General features: G+C 40.1%; 1 protein-coding gene across 1 annotated transcript in view; it reads left to right on the top strand.

Moving 5' to 3' along the window:
- Positions 1 to 26,875, top strand: part of LOC311276380 (uncharacterized protein) — a 77,244-nt gene that overhangs the window by 38,637 nt on the left and 11,732 nt on the right. The window contains exons 18-30 of the mRNA XM_084386016.1: positions 3,188 to 3,299; positions 3,520 to 3,590; positions 3,668 to 3,807; positions 4,190 to 4,414; positions 4,534 to 4,585; positions 4,876 to 4,965; positions 5,123 to 5,329; positions 7,701 to 7,776; positions 7,997 to 8,189; positions 8,349 to 8,450; positions 21,502 to 21,664; positions 21,779 to 21,963; positions 22,075 to 22,233. Of these exons, the coding sequence (XP_084242142.1) occupies positions 3,188 to 3,299; positions 3,520 to 3,590; positions 3,668 to 3,807; positions 4,190 to 4,414; positions 4,534 to 4,585; positions 4,876 to 4,965; positions 5,123 to 5,329; positions 7,701 to 7,776; positions 7,997 to 8,189; positions 8,349 to 8,450; positions 21,502 to 21,664; positions 21,779 to 21,963; positions 22,075 to 22,233 (1,775 nt within the window). The remainder of the gene's footprint in view (positions 1 to 3,187; positions 3,300 to 3,519; positions 3,591 to 3,667; positions 3,808 to 4,189; positions 4,415 to 4,533; positions 4,586 to 4,875; positions 4,966 to 5,122; positions 5,330 to 7,700; positions 7,777 to 7,996; positions 8,190 to 8,348; positions 8,451 to 21,501; positions 21,665 to 21,778; positions 21,964 to 22,074; positions 22,234 to 26,875) is intronic.

The following is a 26,875-nucleotide window of genomic DNA, read 5'->3' on the forward strand; positions in this document are numbered from 1 at the left end:
TAATCCAGACGTACTACATCCGCCATGTTGTCATTATCATATATCTGACTTACCAGTGTCAGTTGCATCGCTTCACTGCCATTCACAAATACTCTATATGGCCTCATGGGATAGTAAAGTGTCCATCATACGTCCACGTGAACCGGTGTCTAAAAAATCTATCAAATCACGGCGATCCATATTGACCGGCGACAGCCTATGACGTCATTACTAGTGCGACCCGGAAGTATAAATAGAGAAAATGTCTCTCTCTTTTCGTCTTCAGGGACTGTTTTGTCTGATTTGCAATCACCTGGAAAAAGTAAGAAAGAATTATGGCAAGTGATAAGCATTTCAAGAAGTGTGTGGATCCATGTCTCAGGTATCTAACACCAGATGACACACACACAGCTTGTGCGTTTACTGTTTAGGGTGAAGAGCACACACGATCAGCTCTTGAGAGACCTAATTGTGCAGATTGTGAGAGTTTTCCTCTAAGAAAAACTGAGGAAAAGGCTCAGGCTCTTCTGGCTCTCTTCTCGAGGGAAGAGGGACAGGCATCTGGACCCAGCGGTTCGAGTCCTGCTCGTGCTAAGGCACAGCAGAGACTCAAATCATGGGGCTCCCAGATGGAGCTCGCTGATGAGTTTGAGAGAGGTGTCTTTCTCTCTCATGCCTGTGGCGATATGGAAGAAATCCATAACAGCTTTTTCACTTTTCCTAATGGGCGGACACCAATGAGGAAGTAAAGAAGAATTTTATATAAAAGAGAGAGAGAGAAAAACAGAAGAGGAGGAGCAGAAAAAAACAAACAAACAAACAAACAAACAAACAAACAAACAAACAAACAAACAAACAAACAAACAAACAAACAAACAAACGTGTAGGTTATCTGAGTGGGACACACGCTACCTGAAGGCAGGTGTTGCTATTCATTGCTGGAGTCCCTGTGTCTCTGTCTCTTTTAACCCAAACGCCAAGTCTCCAAACTTTTTCCCCGGCCCTGAATTTGCAGTGGTGTGGCCGCTACACAGACTGCTTCACGCAGTCAACAGACACACACGCACACATATCACGCTCATTACACACGCACACACCCACACGATACCGATTTTTCCAGGATTGGATGTATCATGTGTCCGCCATTTTGAATTTAGTCATAAATTGCAATATCTTTTAAACTATTTGTAGGGATCATCAACAGCATGTCCTGAAGGTACATACGAAGTTTGAACAGAGCACCACCTAGTGTTCCAGAGATATAATTTTTTTGCAAAAACGCTTATAACTTTTGAAAACATTGTCCGCACAGAAATTACTGAATGGATTTTTGATCTTCGCTACCGTTCCCGAGATATTCGTCTCCAAAGTGGACCTTGCCTGTATTTGTAGCCTTATGCAAGTTAGCTTAGCATGCTAATTGGTAATGCTTACCAGATGCCATTCTTTCTAATCTTCAGCTATCAGGCTAACCATAAGCTACATTAGCATTACGCTATAGCATTCTAATCTGGTTAACATGCTTTTGTGTGAAGCTGCACACAAAACCTCTGCAACTTGGTAATTCAGTGACAACTGAGTGTCGCAAGCTGCTAAACCACGTGCCACAAACCCCGAACAATTCCAGTCGTGGGTTCGAATCCTGTGCGGCACATGCCCAGACCGCAAGAGGTACTGTGGCCAGAAGTGGTGCAAAAGTTGCTTCAGTTCCAGCCATGGTGTCTATCTTAGAAGGAACTCAATAAATGAAGACCTCTGATGCAAAAGCCTCTAAAAGCCACCTCTGTCAAAAATGAGATAATAATATTGAGTGAATGCTCTCCGCACATAGTATATACATTCATCAAATACTTTTTTACTTCAAACTCACTAAATCCCAACCTCAGCCCATTGATAAATGCCGGTACTTGGGTAGAAGCCTATACATAGGAGCCTGATAAAAATGTTAATATTAAGCAAAAACTTTAGACAGACTTAGAGGATTTAGCATCTGAAATCTTCAAATATAACAAGCAGCAAATATAAAAATTCGTCATTTTGAGTTCATTTCATTTTCAACTAGCCATTTTGGCGAGTTGAATTTTATATAATTTGCAATATAATACATTTTTCAAATCTAGTCTTTTAAAAAGGTATCTGAAATAATAAACTAAGTGCAATCTAGTGTTGTCAAAAATATAGATTTTTCGATACATATCGATAATCAAATATCTGAAACTCTTCCACAGGATACACAATACCAGCTGCGCATTCTCGCTCTCTAATCTCTCTGACAGCGAGTACACACAAACCTGCTTCCCTTTACTCACTTGTTTCATTTGCTCTGGATGAATATTTTTGCTGTTACAGGGCTTGAATTTCACAGAGGGATTGCACTTATTGAGCATATTTTTAATAATTCCCATAGATTTTGTGCTCAGACCCAAAGTGCGTGTACATAAAGACAAGTATATAGGCTGTATAAACAGTATGTGCGTCAGGTCTTAAAGTGACAGCAGCCTAATAGTCTACCGGCTGCCAAGTTATGAGACAATATTTAAATGATCTATATGGTAGTTTTTCCCCATGGTATCAATGTCAAAATTGTGGCCAGTGAAAATGCTGAGTGGCTAGTAACTTTGGAAAACCACAACAGCAAAAAAAGTTAAAGGTGACATATTATGCCCCTTTTCACAAGATAATATAATATAAATAATAATATAAATCTATGGTGTCCCCAGAATGTGTCTGTAAAAAATTATGCTCAAAATACCACCCAGATCATTTATTATAGCTTGTCAAATTTGTATTTTGTGTGTGTCCCTTTAAATGCAAATGAGCTGCTGCTCCCCGCCTCCATTCAGAAGATGGCTGAATCCTTTACACAAGCTACAGATACTCCGGCAATAACAAAAATGCATATTTAAGCCCTTATGTTTGCATGTTACTTTGTCATATATTGGAAAACGTTATGCTGTTTCCACGCTTCCATGTTCCACATGCCAGGCCCATTGTTTGTTGTCAAGTTCATAGTTTGTTTTGTTTAATGCCAGGATTTAGTTTGTTTGGTTTCATGGTTTTGGTTCTTCACCATTGTCTTCGTCTGCTCCATGTAAACTATCATTACACAAAGGCTTTTGTAAATTAAGCTGTGCCACAATGAAGTAATCAAAACAAAAACAATAAAAAAAAAAATCACAAATGATTCACCAATATTTAATCTCCCCAGGTGCTGATTTTAATGAAGACGAGGAATTCTTTGATTTTGAAATACAAGCATTTCGCAGATACTTCCCTCCAAGCTTTGGGTTTAAGGAGATGGACGTGAAAGGAAAAGATAGGTGAATAGCTTCTCTTTCAGTTACTATAAAGTAAGAATGTATAAATGTTACATTTAAGTCCATAATATGTGAGTCTAAGGCAAAAAGTGCTCACTTTTACAATATTATACATAACGTTATTACAATTTAAAATGTTTCCATTTTTTAAAAATCAGTGTTAAGTGTTAGTGTTTACAAAGGTCTTGTACAATGATGTAATTGCACCAGTTCTTTCTTCCAGACACACAATCCATTTACCCCACTCAATCACAACATGGGAGATCCAGGCTCTCAGCTTATCTCCATCCCATGGTAATTTTCCCCTTTCACTGCTATCACATTATTTTAAATCCACCAAAGAACAAAACTTCTACTTTTATTATTTACAGGTTTTTGTGTGGCAGAGCCTGTTGACCTTCCAGTATTTAAGCCGGTCTTTATATCCTTGAGGCTTCCCTATTCGGTCAAACGCTTTGAACAACTGTCTATAGGTGTGGTGATCTTTAATTATGGAAAGATGAAAAGAGAGGTTTGTAAAAAAAAAAAAATCAGAACAAATTCACTGCACTATCGTACCACTTTGACAATTATAACTGGTATATATATTTACAGAAGATACATTTTACTAGTGCATAAACTTAATATTTATATTTATTAAATTTAATTTAATTCATTCATTGAAACTGTAAAAAGTTGCTGTTGTTACCTTAAGTAATTTATTTCCACCTGTCCTTAAAATGGACTTTATTGGTATAGTGAAGCTGGTTCAGTCATATGATAATTGTTTTAAATAAAACCAAATTTAAATCATCATAAGAGTATTTGTTACAATACACATCGTATATTTTAATACATTACAAGACAAATTTGTTCTGAGATTAATATATGCTGTTCATCACTTTCCTGGTCAGCTTGTTGTGCAAATGGAGAAAGTGGATGGTCTTTGTTCACCTGGGTCAGCATCTTCCTCTTCCACTGTCAGAATCAGTCTGGAGCAACAGTCATCTCAAACTGTGACTTTCCCTGCTGTTCCCATGGTAACAGGCCAAATCCCTATCACTATTGAACTTTATGAAGATGAAGATGAAAAAGAAAAAACTCAAGTGGCTTCTGTTCAAAAGATGCTCCTGGTCATGGTAAGGGGAAGTGGAATATCAGAATACCCAAATTTATCTCATATCCTTTGTTGTTTTTGGAACAATTGGATTTCAGTGATTCTAAAATATATTATTTTGTCTTTCTCTTCATGTCTCAGAATGAGGGAGTGGAAATGAGAGAAGAGCAGACTTATTTAATTAATCTGGATGGTGAGATTTGTTAGCTTTCATTTGATCACCCAGTCACACTTTTGAATACTGTTCTGTAGTTACGTATTCCTGTGTTGTTAGTCATTACTCATTTGTTCCTGTGTTGTTATTCTTTAATAATAGAACACTATTCTGAAGTGTTACCGATCACCCATTACAGATATACACATATTTTGGCAAATAATTATTATTTATTTTTTTTAAGCTCTGACAAAGTTTGTGACATTGTTTATAAATACGTCATATACGCATTTATACATGTGTATAAATACCTGACCTCTGCTCATCAGGTGGAAGTGACCGGCATTTGTTTATCGATGGATTTTTCCCAAACAACACTGTCCCTGAAACGGATGTCAACTTGTTTGTCAAACTAGAAGGTCCAAAGCAACATATTTTTAAAACTTAGTTGTTGTGAATGCTGTCAAATTCTCCATTTTTATATATTTATTATTTATTATCACTTATTTGGTTAGGTCAAACCCATACTGTATTTATTGTATTATATTAGATTTAACTGAAATCTTTTGAATGCAGAAGCAGTATTTTTCCAGTCCACTGCTGTTCCGTTACTCTCACCATCCAAAGTGGAAAATCTGATCCGTGCACCAAAAGGCTGTGGAGAGCAGACTATGATCTTTATGTCTCCAACTGCCTTGGCAGTCCGCTACATAGACAAAACTCAGTGCTGGCTGAAACTGGAAGCAGGATCCAGAGACAAAGCAATGGATTTCATTGAGCAAGGTTTAGTGTACCTGTATGCCACATAAGAAAGCATAAAAATAATAATAATTATATATATTTATATATTATTATTTTATTTTTTTTAAATATATATTTTTTAAATGACAGTCCAATGGACCTTGGGTACATGCCATTTTAACGAAAATGTCAAAAGGCTTTAAAAAAAATGTATTTATATTTTTCATTAAAGGGGTCATATGATGGTTCTAAAAAGAATGTTATTTTGTGTATTTGGTTTAATGCAGTGCGTTTATGCAGTTTTAGGTTAAAAAAAGTAATTATTTTACACATATAGTACATTATTGTTGCTCCTCTATGCCCCGCCTTTCTGAAACGCATCGATTTTTACAAAGCTTGTCATTCTGAATAGTGAGTAGTGAGGTGTGCTCTGATTGGCCAGCGATCCAGTGAATTGACCCTTCACTAAGCCACGCCCGAAAATAGCCACAGGCCAATCGTGGCTTAGCAACCGTAACTAGGCGCGGGAGGTCTGGCAAGCTTTCGAGCGAGGGAAACTTGCCGAAGCGTTGTGCGTATGGATTGTGCAAATCTGATACCCGGTATCCTAAAAGTTTGGACACGGGGGTGGAATTTTTTTCCTTCCCGAAACCTAAACCCCAAGAGGAGAAATTCCGGGATGACAGGATTAACAAAAACACCTACGTTTGCTCCACGACGTGTGTGCAGTAGCCTGACGCGCTAAAAATATAAGCGGGAGAATGTTATCATTGCAAAGTGGTCAGACTAGTGTCTTGTGTTTATTCCACAAGATTTATGGATAAGCTGTTTGATTTATAATTATTATATTATTTTCAAATTTCACTCACCCTGCTGTGCATGCACATTGCTGTTCCTCAATTTGTGTGTTTCCCATTTGAATGGTCAGCGTACGAGGCGGCTGCTGCTTGCGCTGGGACCTATAGGCTTCAGCTTCGATTTTGATTCAATTATTCTCTAATCGGTTGCATATTATGTCGTGGATATATCCCTCGAATGCATACTGCAGTCCCTTTTGTCTTGCTCTCTCAGATATTTCACCTGTTCGCCAAAAATTACTAATTATCTCCTTGTGAATGTCTGACACCAGTGCATTCATATTGTAATAGACGTGCGCGAAAGCTTGTCAGGCGTAGCAACAGTAACTAAGGAGGGTGGGGCTTAGCAAAGGGTCAATTGTGATTGGCCTGAAATCCTTAAGCGTGTGACGGAAATGTCATGCTCCTTACCATTTTTGAAACATCAGCTCCCAAAGCAATAATGACAGGTAATAATGTCGGTTCTACCTTATGATCAATTTGAGCCCAAATCTGATCCGGAAAATGGAGATGTCCAAGCTGGACCGGATCGTATCAGATTGGTAATGTTTTATTTCATTGGGGACATAATTACGGATTATAATGACTTGTACTGTCTTCTTACGCATCGCGCCACGCTACAGGTGTGAGAACACTATGTAAACATAAAACTATGTCTGCATTTGTGACTGTAGAAACGACAAGCAAGCGCTACCCTATACTGCTCAAAACTCGCGTTTGAATCGTCAGTAGCAAATTCTTAAAATATGAAACCATACTTACAGGCTGTGTGAGTCAGAAGCGCCAGAATGTGCATGCAAAGATGCATGCATGATGACTTTTTAGAATCAGCCTTTGTGCACAGGTGGCCTAGTACTCTTGCAGATTCTGGAAACAGTCCTCCGAAAAACGTGCTGCACACAGTCGAAAATTTTAGTTGTACTGGTCTGGAATAGCGTTTTAAGTAATGCTTAAACACGGTTTTCTAATTGTGTCCTCTTTTGGAAGGCCAAACAAAGTAGTTTAGCTTTCACAATGATAAACACACCGTCTCCACAACATGGCGTCAGAAATAATACAGCGAGAATTTTACACCTTCTTTCTTTGCTTATACATTTTGGCGGTGTTATGAGACTCTGCCCCCACACACTGACGTAGATTTGTGGGGGGCGTGTTTGAACGAAGCGTTTCAGGAAGGCATGGCTGAGCCTTAACTTTTATAAAGAATATCTGTTTGGGTTTGAGACTTTGAGCTTTGTAAATATGCAAATCTTATACTTGCACTAACAGCTACATACCACACTAAAGAAAAAAGAAAACAAGAAATCGCATCATTAGACCCCTTTAAGAAAATGATATGGGGTTTGAAATAAATGTGAAAAATTAATAACATAATTTTTATTTTGGGTGAACTTTCTTCAGTCAGCACCAAATATCCCACACACACCTGTTTGCAAAAATCTTTTTAATATAATTTATTTCTTGACTAAGGCCTATGATTTAACACAATTTGATCGTATCAGGCTGTACCCTGCTCTGACTCTAAAAGTTTGTGGCATTACATTTTATCCTGGCAGGTTATGAGCGAATTTTAATGTTCAAAAAGCCTGATGGATCCTACGGAGCTTGGCAAGACCATCCGACAAGTACCTGGTAAATTTGATGTGCATTTAAATTTGATGGTAAATTTGATGTGCATTCGATGTCAAAAATATGCCAAGTCACAAAAATGTGACCTCTTTTGTGCAATTCAGTGCTACACTTCCCATATCTATTTTTGCAATTAAAATGTTGTTGTAGTTGTTGTTGTTGTTGTTGTTTATTTTAAATCTCAACCTATTCGAAGTAATAGATGGCTTCTCACTTCTCGTAGGTTGACTGCGCTGGTGGTGAAAGTGTTGTCCCTAGTTGCTGAAGGACAGATAGAAACTCTTAAACAGCAAAATTCAACGGAAAAGTTGATTTCACTGGAGGACATCCGTCAAGCAGTCGCATATCTGATTGGAACACAGAACTCAGATGGGTCCTTCACTGATGCCAATCCAGTCATACACAGGGAAATGCAGGTCTGAATGCCTTCCATCATTTGCCAGTAAACCAAGGGGTTTTGCAAAAAAACTTTACTATGTCAAACAACATGTGATACATTGCAAAATAGTATAAACAGCAATTGCATTCCTGTGGTACTGCAATAAATGTGCTGATATTCATTGTTTTTGTTGTAGGGAGGTATTAGAGGAGTTGAGCAAGATGCCTCTTTAACAGCTTTCATCACGATAGCCCTTTATCATTCCCTCCCTTTCTTGTGCAGAGAATTAACCGATGTGGTAAGAATCAGTGATTGTATCATTTACACTGGTCTCAAAAAGTATTTCAACACTGCAAAGTTTCTCGGTGGAACACAAAACCCTGAATGCAAAGTGTGAGGGGAACACAAAAACATATACATACACGCGCACACACACACACACACACACACACACACACACACACACACACACACAAATATATATAAAAATATATATATATATATATATATGAAAAAAAAACCTATATATATATATATATATATATAAAAAATATAATGTATGTAATATAATGTATGTATATGTGTGTGTGCAGGGCTTGACATTAACTTTTTTGCTCACTAGCCAATGTGGCTATAGTGGTTTTCCAAAGTTACTAGCCACACAGCATTTTTACTAGCCACATTTTTGTTGTTGTGAAATTACCTGATAAAAGTCAACTATGGCGTGCTAAAATTTACTTGAACTAGATTTACAACCCTTTTAAATGTAAAACCACTGTACACACCCAAATCAAGACTACATAAATATATAACAATACAGGTCATTATCATTAGCTCTGATAAGGTTGTGTGTAAAGCATCTTTTTTAAAATAAAACCATGAAGGCCTATTATGTAGGCTATTATATGTCGCCACATAGCTCCACCGGCATACGACGTAACTCCAGCAGGGCAGCTAGCTGTCTCTTCGTTTCTGTGTTGTCGGTCACTAGCGCGCAAGCGCAAGGCAACACTTTGTGCATGTAATACTCATTAGGGCTGTCAAAATTGCTCAAAAATGACGTACAAATATTCCCTCTAAAAAAAAAAAAATACACATAGCCTATATTCAAACTATTCGAACATCTGGTTGCGCATTTTGTCAATGACGCGCATTACGTCAATAACAGGACAAATTAATACAAAGAAACATAACTGCTTGTATAGGTAGTTTATTTAAGTTTAAACATATTTGACAACGTATTACCTACACAAAAACAAGTAAATCAACTAATGGCCAAGACCACAGACCTCAAGCCTTGTTTATACTCGACGCGTCCGCACGAGCGCGAATGTGCGCGCGGCAAAAATGACGTCATTGCAGTGTGGGCGGTCGTGCGCGTTGGGTTCGCAAGACCCAATTTCGCTTGGCGGTGTGCGCAAAAAAATTTGTAACAACGCGCCCGGCGCCGCATCCGAACGACTTCGAGACGAATCTTGCCGAGCTCGAACTTCTCACCACACCGGCACCCAGTTTGCACGTAAATGAGTTACTTACATTTAAAAAATGAGCATACAATAGCATAAAAAAGTATTTTTAATGAATATTAAGGTCCATGTTTAATAAAAATGTTCACGAAACTTAATGAAATGTTTAGTGAAATTAGAAAATATAAGAGATTGTTAATTTATTTATACACCTTCTCATATCCATATATTTTGTTTTACTGTCACTAGAAATAATCTCAGGGTTTAATGGGTTTTACATGATTCTTTTTGTGGTGGCGGTAAGATAAACATTGTCACGTGTGTATAGCTTCTTCTTCTAACCGCTGATTCCTGATGGTTTAGAGGATAATTACTCGAGTCGCCCCCTATCGTTTCAAAGAATAGTACAACGGCGAGCGCGTCGAGTATAAACGCCTCGTCCGTTTGGGGAGATGCGCGCGCAGTCTGCGGAGAGTCGCGCAGCGCGCTGCGGAGCCAGGCGAAAGTATAAACAAGGCTTCACTCTCACTCGCTCGCAGGCACTCTCTCGCCCTCACCCTCATGCTGCGTTCACACCAAACGCGAATAGAGCGTCTGGTGCGAGTGATTTCAGTGTTCAATGTAAAGACGCGTTTACGCGCGTCTGGAGGTCTTGCGGCGCAAATGAGGCGTCACGCTCTCTGCGCATAACGGTTTAAAGTGTAAGTTGCAGGTTAACCACCACAGCCAATTAATGTGTAAATTAAAGTGCTCTATATGTATATATTTAATTATTTCTGTCTTAAAATGCGTTAAAATAACATTTATTGGGGTTTCTTCAAAGGTAGCGTGTTTTTTCAGTTACTGGGTGATGACGTCATAAGAGGAACTCGCAACCCATACTCCGCTAGATTCCTACTGTATTATGGCTATTTGGAGAACGACTGAGGATGTGGGAAACCATCAAATTCTTTATGGACCACAGCCCTACAATTTTTAACCGGTCAGGCGTGAGAGAGGGGAGCCATGGTACTCAAAGAGTTATTAATGCTTGGTGTGAGGAGAATTAGTGGAGGGTTGGCCAGGTGAGTAACGTTAGCTACGTTAGAGCTAGTCTAGCCTGGTGCAAACTTAACCCGGATAATATAACGGAACAAGCAAGTCTTTTCAAAATATTGCCGTCATGTAGAATAGCAAGGAGGGACAACGACTGAAGACATTATATACTTACAGTAAGTCAGTCCAAATCAGAGCTGTAGAGATGCACACACTGCACAGGCATCAATCGCTAGTCTCATCGACGCCTCAAACGTCATGTAATAGCCTACCCTTCCTCAATCCACGCGTTATCAATTTCTCACGATTTAATTAGCGATGTTTATTGTCAGAAAAGAAAAAGAGAGATCGATGTCCCCATCACTGTGTTTGTGTGGGCTATGCCACCCAATTGAATCAGCAGTGGAGAGTATATGTGCTGCCGTGAGGTGAACGCGTTTTGGAGTTTAGTGGAACAGCTCGACCTGCGACCGGCTGATCTGACGTGCCTGAACCCGTTTGTTTTGCGAATAGCGTATTCTCATTTCAGGCAGGATCACGGTCCCCTTGAAGTCAGCACACACGAGTATGTTTACAATGGAGTTATTTTATCCATTTTTTTTTTTTATCAAATAAAACATACAACCAACTTTTCTGAAGTTATGTAAGGCATCTATATCTGCTAGCGTACGGGAACTCTACTAGTGAGTTCCTCTTATGACGTCACGCCCCATCTAGTGGAAGGGAGCGGGAGCGGTTAAAACCACTGTTAAAAGTGCCAACTTTTCATATTATATCAGCATTTTGGTATAAAAAAACAATGGTGGGCGGTTCTTATCTCTATGTTTAATAAACACATTGCATTACTTCGTGAAACAATTACAACAATAAGCAAATGTTGAGTGCTGATCAATAGTTTTGTACAAGCAATTTAAGGTCGCGACTCTTATATAGCAGGCTTCATTCAGTGATTGAAACAAATATTATTAACATTAATTGAAGTTTTACAGTATATAGAACCGACATTGAACGCTCCGAGCGAGCTGTGCTGTGGTAAACATGGAACTTTTCCTTGACATGAAACGGTAAATAATCAAACCAGTGCATGAAACTGCTGTATCTAACCTACCTTATTCATGCAATATCTATTCAGTCAGTACAGTAGCCTACACTTTAGTAATGTTTCTGTTTAACGTTAACGCCTCTTCCTGTTACCTGTTCCTGACCCCTCAGGCAGGGCGCCCACTCGCAAAGCAGACTACCGCGCCTCTGCTACCGCGGGCGTTTTTCCACATTCGAATATTCATTTTCACCTTCGAAATTCTGTTTTTTAAAACTATTCGAATATATATTCGAATTTAGAATATTCGTTGACAGCCCTAATACTCATGGGAGTTGTAGTGTCGTAGTGTCACACTTATTTCAGATGCCTTTTGAAAAGACTACAATTATTCAACCCGCCAAAGTGGCTAGTTGGAGTGACTATGTTACCCGCCATGAGCAAAATCCACCCGCATTTGGCGGGTTGGCGGGTGTTAATGTCAAGCCCTGTGTGTGTGTATATATATAGCCTACAGTATGGTAACACTTTCCATGAAGCCCATGCTTACAGTATAATGAATTATAGCTCCAATTATACTTGCTGTGTATAAGTATTACTATTCTATAAATATATTTACAAAGACTCATTAAGACCTATACAATATTATACGAACAGTTATAGTTACATTTATATTATTTTTATAATTACTTATAAGTCATTCATTTGCTTTTTCAATGGGCAATTATCAAATATCAAAGTGTTACACTTGTTTTCTGTAGCAATTAGATGTATCAATTATGTATTTTACTGGCTAATGTTTGCATTAGAGGTCATGAATGGTAATTTTGAACATGTTAAAACCCAAATCTCCTCAGCAATATGGTATTGCTTATAGCAGTTTAAAATCATACTTAAAAAAAAAAACGAATTTACAAATAAATTATTTAAAATGTATAATGAGCACATCTTCATGATTTGTTACAGTAATTTTTCTTTAGGAAAATTGCATTCTATTAGGAAAAAGATGTCAATGAAGAAAGGTTAGTAAGTGTATTATTGCTTACAATAAATATTTATAAGAACACAGCGGCTATTCATAGTCATTGTAACTACAATATAATAACATTATAGCGTTGCTAAATTACTAAATTGTTGGTGATTTTAATATCCATGTAGATAATGATAAAGACATATGGGGATTGGTATTTAGAGACATTCTAAATTCTTTTAGAGTTAGGCAACACATGTCAGGACCCACTCATTGCCCTAATCATACTTTAGATCTAATACTTTAGATCTTATATTGTCACATGGAATCAATGTTGATGCTGTTGAAATTCTGCAGCAGAGCGATAACATCTCAGATCATTATCTAGTCTCATGTATACTCCTTTTAGCTAAGGCTGCAAAAATTGAATCCCTATTACAAATAAAGTAGAACTATCACTTCTACCACTAAAGATTGGTTTATAAATAATCTTCCTGATCAAGACTAGTTTAATCTCCTCAGTATACTAGAAAGCATAGAAGAACTCAATGTTGCAATAGAAACTATTGACTCTCTCTTTTCCAGCACTTCCAGCACAGTAGCTGCTTTGCGCTTAAAGAAAATTAAAGAAAATTGTCCAGCAACGCTGTACAACGAGCACACTCGGATCCTTAAGAGAGCAGCCAGAAAAATGGAGCACAGCTGGAAGAAAATAAAAGTAGAGTGTTTTTTTTTTTTTTTTTTTTTCATTTCGTGGAAAGATAGCACTATTGCATATAGAATGGCCTTAAAAACTGCTAGATCTGCTTTTTTCGACCCTCTTAGAAGAAAATAAATAACACCCAAGGTATTTATTTGATACAGTGGCTAAATTAATGAGAAATAAAGATTCAACCCCAGACGTTTCCAAACAGCACGGCAGTAATGACTTTATGAACTTCTTTACTTGCAAGATTGATAATATTTTAGAGAAATTTATAACCATGCAACCGTCTACAGAATCGCTTCAGACAGTGCATTATAGTGTCCCTATAAGGAAAAATCCCATTTATTCATGACTACTGTATAGGAGAGGAATAATTGTCTAAACTCGTTAAAACATCTAAATCAACAACATGTATGTTAGAACCTATACAGACTAAGCTACTGTACTAAAAGAGATGCTTCCAGAGGTCATAGATCCTCTTCCCAATATCATTATTTCATCTTTGTCAATAGGATACGTACCAAAACTTTTTAGCTGGATATTATTAAACCGCTTATTTAAAAAAAAAACTCAGCTTGATCCTACAGAATTAGTCAATTACAGCCCAATTTGGAATTTACCCTTTTCTTTCAAAGATACAGAAAAAGCAGTATCCTCACAACAATGTTCCTTTTTATAAATGTAGCCAGCGGCGTCAGGTACTGAGGGAACTGTATGGAACAATTATATAACATTCGACTACGCCACCCGGTATACCGGGAACTATCAGCCCCAACTCAAGGAGCGCACAGGTTCGTTACCAAAATAAATGGGTGAGCAGAGAGACATAGGCCAGGGAATATCAATGATGAGGCAGTTTTATTCAAATACAAAATTTAAAATCATCAATACATTAACAAGGGCTCAATATTCACATATCAAAAAGAAAAAAACAAACACTTTACAAAACTTCAAAATAAAGAAATAAATACAAAAATACAAATACACAAGAAAGCTTATTTAGGAGGGAGATGGCCTGCTGTGACCCTCAATTCACACAACACACTTAATATCCACAGACACCCACTCTGTTGAAGTCAAGTCACTCAAGCACAGCACTCAATGTGAACCCCTTAAACAGCAGCTAAACCCCTCCTCGATACACTCTCTTCGTCAAAAGCCAGCCCCAAAAATAAAGAAATTTAAATTACAATTTGAAGCAAACCAAGAGACAAATCAAAATGAAACAAACATGCCACGGTCGGCCGCACACACACTCAGAGCAGAACAAGTCAGCGAGGAAACAGCCACGCACCCGCACACTGCGGCGAGCAATCGTCCCGGCTCGCTGTTATGCAAGTTCAAGTTCGCTCCAACGAAAAGACGACAAAACTAAGCTCAGGCAAGACAGTGCGTTATGTCAACAGACGCGCATCTCTTCCCGCAATATAGAGGTGAAACCCTGGCTCTCGTCACTCAAATCGGAAACGTTCTCAGCGCATCACTATACGTGTTCGCTGGCCTCAACATGCCGCCGGTTGCTCGTCAAAGAACTCAAAGCCCGGGGCAGCCTGTGCACAGAGCCGAGACAGCACTTCCTACTCTCCCATTCATAAATGGCGGCCTCCGTAAAGGGCCGGTACGGGTGTTGACGCATCGCGTTCGCAAGTGACAAAAAAAACCTCCCCATTTTATACCATGACACCAGACTGCTGATAGGTTCAATGTTTTCACATGACACTGGCCAATAATCAACACAAACACTTCACCCTGCTACATAAAGAAATGGTATCTGTGAGGATTTCCAGTCAGAATTTTGACTGTATCATAGTACTGAGACTTGCCTAATTAGAGTTACAAATGATTTGCTCTTATCATCTGATCGTGGTTGTATCTCTCTAGTAGTTTTACTGGATCTTAGTGCTGCATTTAATGCTATCGACCACAATATTCTTTTGAAAAGACTTGAAAATTATGTTGGCATTAGTAGAATTGCATTGGCATTGTTCAAATCATACTTGTCTGACCGTTATCAGTTTGTAGCAGTAAAAGAGGTGTCATATCGATCAGTATGGAGTACCGCAAGGCTCAGTACTAGGATAGTTGCTTTTCATCCTGGACATGCTACCCTTTTGAGATATCATTAGGAAGCATGGCATTAGCTTTCACTGTTACGCTGATGATACTCAGCACTATATTTCTTTTCACCTTGACAAAACTTACCAATTCACAAAATTAAATTAATATTATGCATAGCTGATATAAAAAAAAAATTTGATTAGTAATTTCCTACTACTTGATTCTGAAAAAAATAGAGATTCTAATTATTGTACCAAAAACCTCTGCACGTAATAACCTAGGACACTGTCTGACACTTGATGGATGTTCTGTCAAGTCTTTGTCAACAGTTAGAAACCTGGGTGTGCTCTTTGATACCAATCTTTCATTTGAAAGACACATTTCTAGCATCCGTAAAAAGCCTCTCCAGCAGTGTTGGTGTCGAGGGCGTCTTCAAAGAGATTGCTGTTTTAATAACAGCTGAGTGAGTCAATTCCTGAAAGAGCAAACATGTGTTTCTGGATGCGGTCGTTCCCTGGCGCAGGCTGATGGTCATGAACACTGCAACACATGCCTGGGCATTCAACGGAATGCATAGCTGATATAAAAAAATTGATTAGTAATTTCCTACTACTTGATTCTGAAAAAATAGAGATTCTAATTATTGTACCAAAAACCTCTGCACGTAATAACCTAGAACACTGTCTGACACTTGATGGATGTTCTGTCAAGTCTTCAGTTAGAAACCTGGGTGTGCTCTTTGATACCAATCTTTCATTTGAAAGACACGTTTCTAGCATCCGTAAAAACGCATTCTTCCATCTTAAAAATATATCTAAACTACAACATATGCTCTCAATCAGGGCTGGAAATGGTTGAGATTCTCTGGGGGGACTCTAGTTGGGAAGGTTTTTTTATATTACTTAGTTTTTTCTTTTTAAGAGTTACAGTTCATTTTCTGTTGCGCTTCAGAATGAGAGAGACGGCAGAACGCGCATGTTTATTTTCTTTATTTCACGAAAATCACAACATTTTGTTTTTATTATGTGTACACAAATAAAAGTAGACATTTAACAGTTTTGAATTATATATAACACTTATATGATTATGACAAAAATCGACTGAGTTATTTGAGTCTCTTTCGCACTGATAAGAAAAAAAGCAAGGCCGACCCCAGGGGGTTAACAACATTCTCTATAGAATTCAAATGGGTTGCACATTTTATCATAGGAACGGATTGTGCAAGTCTAATCACACTTTTGGAGCGCGTTGGTGAATGCGCCTACCTACAGTGAGAATTTTTACTTAATTTCTTAATTTCACTAAACAATTGAACCAATTTTAACTGGAATATTGCCTCCCTTTCGAAATTCACTCCCCGGGCACCGTCCCCCCGTGTAACCCCCCATTACAAGCCCTGCTCTCAATGACAAATGTGGAAAAGTTAGTTCATGCATTCATGACCTCAAGGCTAGATTATTACTAGATTACACTACTGGTGGTAGATCCCATTTAGCACCAAAACTCTGGAACAGTCTTCCTGGCATTGGTCAGGAAGCAGACACACTACAAACTAAAAACACATTGCTTTAACCTGGCAAATACACAGCACATTATCAATTTCTATAATTCAATGTAAAAGGATTATTTGGCTGCATTAATCAGGTCAGCGCGGAACCGGGAAACCTTCCCATAACATCTTGATGTACTTGTTACATCATAAGTAGAATGGCATCTACACTAAAATTAGTCTCTCTGTTTATCCCAAGGTTTACCATAGTCAGCCGGGTCCAGGCCATATCCAGAACAGATGAAGGTGACTTGACTTGACTCGACTTTATAAATACTGTACATTCATGGAACCATATGACTGACTAATTTAGTCTTATGATTTAGTACCTCGGTGTAAACATCTCAGAGAACTTGACTTGGACTACACACATCCAAACACAGGTTAAGAAAGCCAGGCAAAGACTGTGCCATCTTCGACAGCTGAGGAAATTCAGGGTTTCACCAGCAATCCTGAAAACTTTCTATTCAGGGACCATAGAATGTGTATTAACTCAGTGCATCTCAGTATATGGAAACAGCACCAATCAGGACTGCAAAGCATTACAGAGAGTTGTGCGCTTAGCTGAGCGCATCTCAGGGTCTGCTTTCCCCTCTCTGCAGGACATCTACCTCAAACGTTGCAAAAGTAGAGCTGTCAAAATCATCAAGGATTCAAATCACCTTGGTAACCGACTATTCACTTTGCTACCATCTGGTATGCGCTTCCGTAGCCTGATGGAAAAAACTGAGAGACTTAGGAGTTAGGTGTCATAACATCTTACGACTCTTGCACTTTTTGCACAACTTTTTGCACTTTCCTTCTTATAGTACTATTTAAGTCAACAAACAGACTGACCTGCACATTTATATTTATCCTTTATTTTAATTTTCTTAATATTTATGTATATTCGTTTTTTTTGTATTCTATATAATTGCACTGTCTTTGGAGTGGACCTGACTTACATTTCAATGCTGGTTGTACTCTGTATAATTGTGTATGTGACGAATAAAATCTTGAATCTTAAATCAGTTTATAACGGATTATGAGCATGCACATTGAAAAAGCAAATGTATGACTTAAGTAATTATAAAAATAATATAAATAACTATAACTGTTCTTGCAGCATAGGTCTTAATATTAGGGGTCCCCTTTCAGTCGGTCACGTTAGATGTACCGACGTATTGGGATCTCGTCAGAGAGCCCCAATCATCTTCGAGTGTAAACAGAATGAGCCAATGCACATTGGTGTGCGAGATTTGATTAATTCACTCCACCCCGCAGCGCAGGTATAAATAGTAAACGGATGCAAGCACCAGTTGTCTTTCGCTTTGGAGCTGAACAGATCTTCTTAATGCAGTCTCTGAGAGTGTTGAATTCAACGAGTGTGTCGAGCGTTCTTCAGGAAGAAGCCTCTCCAGCAGTGTTGGTGTCGAGGGAGTCTTCAAAGAGATCGCTGTTTTAATAACAGCTGAGTGAGTTAATTCCTGAAAGAGCAAACATGTGTTTCTGGATGCGGCCGTTCCCTGGTGCAGGCTGATGGTCATGAACACTGCAACACATGCCTGGGCATTCAGCACGCTGAAGCACCGTTTGTGGATGACTCATGTTTTCACTACGGCAGTGGTTCTCAATTCCAGTCCTCGGGACCCGCTGCTCTGCACATTTTGTATGTCTCCCTTATTTAACACACCTGAACCAGATCATCAGCTCATTAGGAGAGACTCCATGAACTGAACTGAGTGTGTCAGATAAGAGAGACATACGAAATATGCAGGGCAAGGGGTCCCGAGGACTGGAATTGAGAACCACTGTACTACGGGAACATGACAATCTCTGTGTAACGGTCGAGACTCCTATACCTTAAAAGAGGTGGGATCCCCTTACCTTGCCTCAATATAGTTCCTCTTCTGGCCAACCCCAGAAAAGGGCTACTTGGACAAATAGCCAGGGTGACTTGAGGATAACAGTGAGGGCTTCCCCGCCCCGTACCCAATCCCCATTGGTCCCTCACTCCTCACAAACATACAAGCCGTGGAGATTTTGATTGATCACACTGGCTCCTCTCATGACCGGCCAGTCATTTCATTTGGAGCTCCCCCTGCCGACCAGATGCAGCATCGGAAGGTGAGCTTGAATCTGCGCTACCCCCTTCTGGGAGATTAGCGCTACCCGAGCCTGATCCAGAATTGATGGCTATGCTTTCCTGGGCCACCAGGATAGTCTGGCTTGAGAGGAACCGATCGTGTCCCGAACCCTCAAGGTTGGACGATTGTTATCTCGAGTGCTGGTTCTCAGCACGCTGCCCCAGTGCCTTTCTTTCCGGAAGTGCACGAGGAGGTTACCAGGTCGTGGACAACATCTTTTTCTGCCAGAAACAGAGCTGGTACCTCCTCCCCCTCACTACTCTTGACGGTGGTTCGGCCAAAGGGTATGTGGGTATTCCTCCGGTTGAGCAGTCTGTCGCGATGCAACTGTGCCGGCGACCACTACTTCCTGGAGGGGTAATCCACGTCTCCCATCCAAGGCCTGTAAGTTCTTGTCCGTTCTCACGGGCAAGGCTTACAGAGCATGTGGACAGGCGCTTCCTCCTTGCAGGTCCTGCAAGTCCATTAGGTCAAAGAACTCATGGATATGCACGAGGGTAGCCTTGCTTATGGGTGAGCTCCGTACAGCAATTGACCTTGCCCTCCGGGCGACAAAGGTTGCCACACATTCAATTGGTCAGGAAATGTCCACACTTGTGGTCCAGGAGTGCCATCTCTGGCTGAACCTGGCAGACATGAGGGAGACCAACAAGTATCGGTTCCTGTGAGTTTTGAACTGGGCCTTACGCAGGCTCCCATTCAAGATGTTGACAGAAATGCATTTTCGGACGCATACTTTCATGTCTCGATTTTACCGCAACACAGGCCATTCCTGTGCTTTGAGTTCGAGGGTCAAGTGTATCAGTAAAAAGTCCTACCCTTCGGGCTGTCTTTACGAAGGTCGCGGAGGTGGCTATTTCTCCCATGAGAGAGTGTGGTGTTCATATCCTCAACTACCTCGACGATTGGCTGATACTAGCTCAGTCTTGGGAATAGTTGTGCGAACACAGGGACATGGTGCTCAGTCACCTTAGCCAGTTGGGACTTGGGGTCAACTGGGAAAACAGCAAACTGGAGTTAAACTCAGTCAACCAGACACACTTCACAGAGGAACGTGTTCGGTCAGTGTTAAACTGCTTGAATACACCCCAGAGCAGGACATCGGCCCCACTGAAATATTTTCAGAGGCTCCTGGGGCATATGGCAGTCGCAGTAATGCCGCTCTGGTTTTTTCATATGAGGCTGCTTCAGTACTGGCTTCACGGTCCCGAGTCCCGAGATGGGCGTGGCAGAGTGGCAAGCTCCTTGTGACAATCACCCCGGCCTGCCGCCGATCCCTCAGACCGTGGTCAGACCCTTTGTTTCTACGGTCAGGAGTTCCCCTAGAACAAGTGTACAGGCATTCTGTGGTCACCACGGATGTCTCCACCACCGGTTGGGGGGCCACGTACAACGGGCATGCAGTTGCGGGGATCTGGACGGGCCCCCAACTGCATTGGCACATCAACTGCCTCAAGTTGTTAGCAGTACGCCTTGCGCTGGGCCACCTCAAAAAGCCGCTACTTGGCAAGCACGAACTGGTCCGTACAGACAACACTGCGACCATTGCGAATATCAACTATCAAGGTGGTCTATGCTCCCGCCGCATGTTGCAACGCGCCCGCCATCTCCTCCTATGGAGTCAGCAGCATCTGAGGTTGCTTCGTGCCACTTACATTCCAGGCCTGCTCAATCGTGCAGCCGACAAGCTCTCACGATAGCCTGTGGTTTCTGGAGAGTGCAGACTCCATTCCCAGGCGGCCCAGCTGATATGGGGCAACTTCGAAGCTGCACAGGTAGACCTGTTTGCCTTTCCGGGCTCATCCCATTGCCAGTTATTCTACTCCCTGAACGAGGGGACCCTATAGGCACAGATGCGCTGGCACACAGCTGGCCTCGGGGCCTATGCAAGTATGCGTTTTCCCCAGTGAGCCTTCTCACACAGACACTGTGCAAAGTCAGGGAGGAGGATTTGCTAGTTGCCCCTTATTGGCCCAACCGGATCTGGTTCCCAGAACTCATGCTCCTCACGACAGCCTCTCCCACTTCTTGGTTACGCATGTAACCCTCGTTCCCTGAAGTAGGGATGGGAGATGTACGTCCCATCGCCACAACCGCTTGACCACTGCTGGACCACCGCTGAGGCCGGGCTCCTGCTCGGCTCCTCAGTGAAAAACAACTGGTGCTTGCATCCGCTTCCCATTTATACCTGCTCTGTGGGGTGAAGCGCGAGATGCAAATCTTTTTCCTTCATCAAGGTTGTGTTTTGCAGAAATGTTGTCAGTCACATATTTCCAGTGAGCCTGAATTGACAAATAGCCTGCTCGAGAGACAAATGAGACAAATGACAAATGAAGACAAATGAAAGAATGCAATGTTGTAATAAAGGAAAAAAATGTTTGGTCTTTTAATGCTGACTAGGAGAAAAGTATGGATCGTGCCACCAACTTCCTCCTAATACGGGCTGGTGATCTTAAAAGACCCTATGCATTAGCCATTACGGCATACTGCTTGTCAATCTGCCTCACTGACCACACTCGAGCACTATCAGCCTGGAAGAAACTCAAAAGTCTTGCAAAACCAGGTATCATACCATATACTGAATTGTTTTTGGAAGTACTTTATTAAAGAGACTCATTTAAGTCATTAATTCGTGTTATTTCTGTAAATTCTTTCTTCTCACCTGCTCAACTATTAGAGGGAGAGTGTCTTGTGTGGAAAGATGACTTCAATGTGCGACTGGTAAATGAAGCGTTGACAGTAGAGACCACCGCATACGCTCTCATGACTGCACTAGAACAGAATGACTTAATAACAGCACATGCTGCTGCATGCTTCTTGTCTTCACAAGAGAACTATGAAGGAGGTTTCAAATCAACACAGGTGAGTCTAATGCGACTGAATGAATTTTTTCAGGGTTCCTGATGCCAAAGAATATCTGAAGAAGGAATTATAAAATGAGAATACTAATTATACTGTTCAAACACACTTTAGGATACTGTCGTGGCTTTGGAAGCCCTCACAGAGTATGCACTGAATATACCACAAATCCCCATCACTACAGTCAACGCACAGTTCACTGTTCCAGGAAGGGCTGAGATGGAGAGGCTACAGTTGGACAAAAATGAAAAGAAAGTGGAAATAGAATTAAAGGTAAACGGACTGAACCTGTAGCTAGCTAATATAACCAGATCAGCCTTTGCTGCTCAATTTTGTGAACCCCACCGCTGGGATAGCCTCTGTTGTAATATGGAATACAGTGTATATATATATATATATGTATATATATATTTATTTATTTATTTATATATTCTTTACCAAGAGCCCACTTCATAATAAAGTGAAAAATAAGGGTGAAAATGGCGATGTGAACTTGACAGTGTGAGTGAATCAGTCCGTGAACAATTGTCTTTAAACGTGTAATTTTTTGGCCTAAGGCCACGTCCACACGAAGCCGGTGCGTTCCCGATCCGATATTTTTTTCCCTCGTTCTAAAAAAAAATCCGTAAACACGGCGTCGTCTCAAGAAATATCTGCGTACACACGAAACCACTGAAACCGACTGAAAACGGTGTAGTATATATGCCAGACCAGTATGGGGCGCTGTAATTCTGCCACAAAGATACACTATACACGGAGAAGAAGACTTTGAGCATGCGCATAACCTTGCGCGCTGTATACGAACCAAGAAGAAGAAGACAAAGATTATCGCTTTTTGCTCACCACAGTTGCAGAGAAGCAATAGATTTTGCTGTAATAAAGCTAGTAGGCTTAGTAGCTTCTGCAGCACGAATACAATCATATAAGTCCGTCTTTATTGTTGTTGCTGTTACTCGTGACACAGACGACACGTGATGTGATGACATCATCGTTTCACAAAATATACGGATTGGCTGTACACAGGAAACCGCAAGGGTGTCGTTTTCAGATTTATCCACTTTGGGACCCGGTTTAAAAAAATAGCGGTTTCAGTCTCCCAAAACGCCGGATCCGTGTGGACGAAACGCCAATACGATAAAAAATGTATACGTATACAGCGAAACGCGTCTCCGTGTGGACGGGCCCTTAAAGTGCATCTCGTTTAATACTACATAATTTCTATACTTGAAAGCACTTTTTGATCATTTAGGGGGCTGTTTTGTTATTTATTTTTTATTCTGCTTTTGGGATGTTCGTTGTCATGGCCTATCCTTTTATTTAGATTTTCGTTAGTTAAGCCTTACACATTCGAGTTACGTGCTCGAACCGTTGGAAGAATTTTTGAACTATGACAAAAGATAAAAAACGTAAATCTAAGCCGATAGATTCATCTTTAGATCTCGGTGCAAGTGTGACTGTGGACTTCGACTCGTGCTCTGATTCAGTCGTTCCTCCACCTGAAACTCCGTTAAAGGAGCCATCGCGCAAAAAAGGCAGGAATGATGATGATGATGATGATGATGATGATTTGCATTCCCCTTTAGCCATGATGATAATAACATCACTCAAGTCTGTCATTAATGAAAGAGCTGACATCCTTGATAAAGGCATCGAAGAAGTGAAGGTATCAGTCGAATTTCTGGCAGAAGAAGTTAAAGATGTAAAGGGGAATGTGGAGCGAGTTGATAAGCGGGTGACAAATGCTGAAAGACGAATCTGTGTCTAGCGTAACAAACTTTGGCCACTTGTTGAGAGATCCCGTTAGCAAGCTTACTTCGCTGGTCCAAAGGTGTACGTTGATGGCAAAGAACTTCATTTGCAAGACATGGAGGTCATTGAATGATTTGAATTTGATGATGTTGCTAGTGGTACTGTTCTGCCTTTTTTGTCATGTGTCTGACTTAAGTAACAGTTCTCAATCTTCAAAATGCTTAATGAAAGATTAACAGACTATTAGAAAAAGTCACTTTGAGGTGTATCTGTGGTTGTGGTTGTGTTTTTTTTTTTTTTTTATGACCCCAGCCTTGTTTATTTACGAGTAATTTTCTCATTTACAGGATTTCATGGACTGAATCACTTACAGTTCTGGTGTCATATTGTTCTAATGTTTCCTAAACTTTCTGTTTGCTCAATTAACGCACATGGGTTACGTAATGACGTCAAACGTAAAGCTATTTTGCTGTATGCTAAATCTCTTAGCGATTTTAAGCGCTAGCGATTTTAAGTTTTGGAAATCACAATGGGGTGATGAGTTGTTTTCTTCACATGGTTCTAATCTTTCAGGAGGAGTCTTAACTTTAAAGCACAAGTTTAAGGGTAAAATAATAGAGACAATCTCTGATCCTGAAGGTCACTTTCTTTTTTTATTAGTTACCTTAAATGATTGTATCTTTGTCCTGGGTAACATTTATGGATTTAATATTTAATTATTTTAAATCTAAATATTCTAATTTGCTTATTATTTTGGTTGGAGACTTTAACCAAACTATAAACGGCTCTTTGGATAGATCACCACTTAGAATATCTAATGGATCATCAGGCTTCTGTGAATTGACTTCCCGTTTCGGTCTGACTGATATTTGGAGGCAAAAACATCCTCATGCTTCACAATTTACCACAGAGGTCTTCAATCCTGCTCCTGGAGGGCCACTGTCCTGCAGAGTTTAGTTTGAACCTGCTTCAGCACACCTGCCTTTGAATATTCAAGCGATTCTGAAGAGCTTGATGAGCTGATTCAGGTGTGTTTGATTAGGGTTGGAACTAAACTTTGCAGGACAGTGGCCCTCCAGGAGCAGGATTGAAGACCTCTGATTTACCTGGTCTAACAGCTCTGGTTCATTGAGGTCTAGGATTGACTTCTGGTTAATATCTGACTCTTTATTTGATTACGTCAATAAGGTTGAAATTTTGCCTTCTCCACTGTCCAATCATAAGTCTATTATTCTGTCTTTTGATAACCCATCTTACTCAAGAATATATAGTTAATATTGGAAACTAAACTCTGCTTTATTAGAGGATGAGGAAACTGAAATCTGTAATTTCTAAAATTAATTTCTTTTTTAATAAAGCTCAAGCTGAAAATAATTTTGGTTATAATTGGGAGCTATTAAAATACAATATTAGGTTAATGTTATTCAAAGTTGGATCTCAAAAAGCCAAGCAATACAAATTAGAGGAACTTAACATTGTTAAAAGAATTGTCTCTCTCCTGCATCCCCTTTGAAAATGTATCAGTTGTCCAGAAATTAGAATTGGCTGAACTTCAGAACTCATTAGATAACTTATATATATGTAAAGCAAAGGGTGCTTTTGTTCGTTCAAGAAGGAGATGGATGGAAGAGGGAGAAAGAAATTCCTTTTTTTTTTTTTTAGATTAGAGAAACAGCGTAATCATCTCAATTCTATCTCAGATAAAGATCATAAAGACATTTCTAAGTATTGTGAAGAATTGTATTAAAATCTTTATCGTTCTAGATACTCTCAACAAAATTTAGATTTATTTCTTAATTCTCTTGACTCAGACCGTATTTCCAAAATTGATGATATTGGCAAAAGTCTGTGTGAATCTCCTATTCAAATGAAAGATAGTTCTGAGGTGATCGACAAGCTGAAACTTAATAAATCTCCTGGAAATTATGATTTCTTCTCCAAGTATATTTAGAAAGCCTACATAAGGGAACTCTCCCAAGCTCTATGACTCAGGGTGTTATAAATTTGATCCCTAAACCTCAAAATGACCCTGCTCAACTTGAAAATTGGTGACCTATAAGCTTATTAAATAATGATTACAAAATACTAGCCATGATTTTCAAGGCTGCCCAATATCACCGTATCTTTTTCTGCTTCCTATGCAATTATTAGCCATCCACATTCAAAGTAGTAATTTGAAAGGTATCTCTGTTGCAAACCAATCAATATTAATGAGCCAATTGGCTGATGACACAACTCTGTTTCTGAAAAATAAAGATCAAGTTTCTGTAGGCTTAAATATAATTGATCTCTTTTCATCTGCTTCTGGTTTAGTTCTTAATATTAAAGGGTTACTTCAGGATTTAGCATTAAGCTTTGTATTAGTAGAAAACCTGTAGTATTTTCGAATTACCATGCTTTCCACCCTCATATCCCCCTGAGACAAGAGATTTATGTATTTTTTGTCTGGAAAAAATCCTCCGATGACGCAAAAATCGTCATTTTGCGTCATCGGAGGATTTTCTGGACAGAGGCTAAAGACTACAGCCAGTAAGAGGCGTTGTTCCGCATGTTTTCAGCCCGCCCATACAGGGTGGGATCTCACTCAGTCAGAATGTACACAGTGTCAGCCGTCTTTCTTTGGAAGCTAAGCTAGCAGGCTCTTGTTCTGTGGAGAAAGCTGAATAGTAGGAGAAAGCTGAGTAAGTAACCATCCTCCTTTTCCCGGACTTGTCCGGCGGGCGAGATCGTTCAAAATGTCCGGGATTCAGCTTTTGCTTTCTGCGGTCGCCATTCATTGTTTACATACACACCTTTCAATCTAACTGAATTCATTCTGATTGGTGAATTTGAATGTAGTGTTTACATGAACGCTAAACAAGTGATCGGTTGATGTGCGTTTTACCATTGCTAAGAAAAATTCCCGCTCCTCCGTGAGAGATGCGAGACCCGGCGCGTCTCAGTAATGACACCACCGGCCTCGCGCTGTTCTCCCGCGGCCGTCAGCCTCGTCCTGCTCGCCACAGTAAACACGATGAATGGCGACTGTAGAGCGCAAAAGCCGAATCCCGGACATTTTGGACGATCTCTAAATCCCTCGCAAACTCATCACGTAGGCTAGCTTTGTTGTTTTCATCTGCGCACTCTTACCGGTAGGCGTGGCCTACTAAGGCAGCGAAGCAAGTGC

This window comes from Rutilus rutilus, assembly GCF_951802725.1.
Source record: "Rutilus rutilus genome assembly, chromosome: 17".
Lineage (NCBI taxonomy): Eukaryota > Metazoa > Chordata > Actinopteri > Cypriniformes > Leuciscidae > Rutilus > Rutilus rutilus.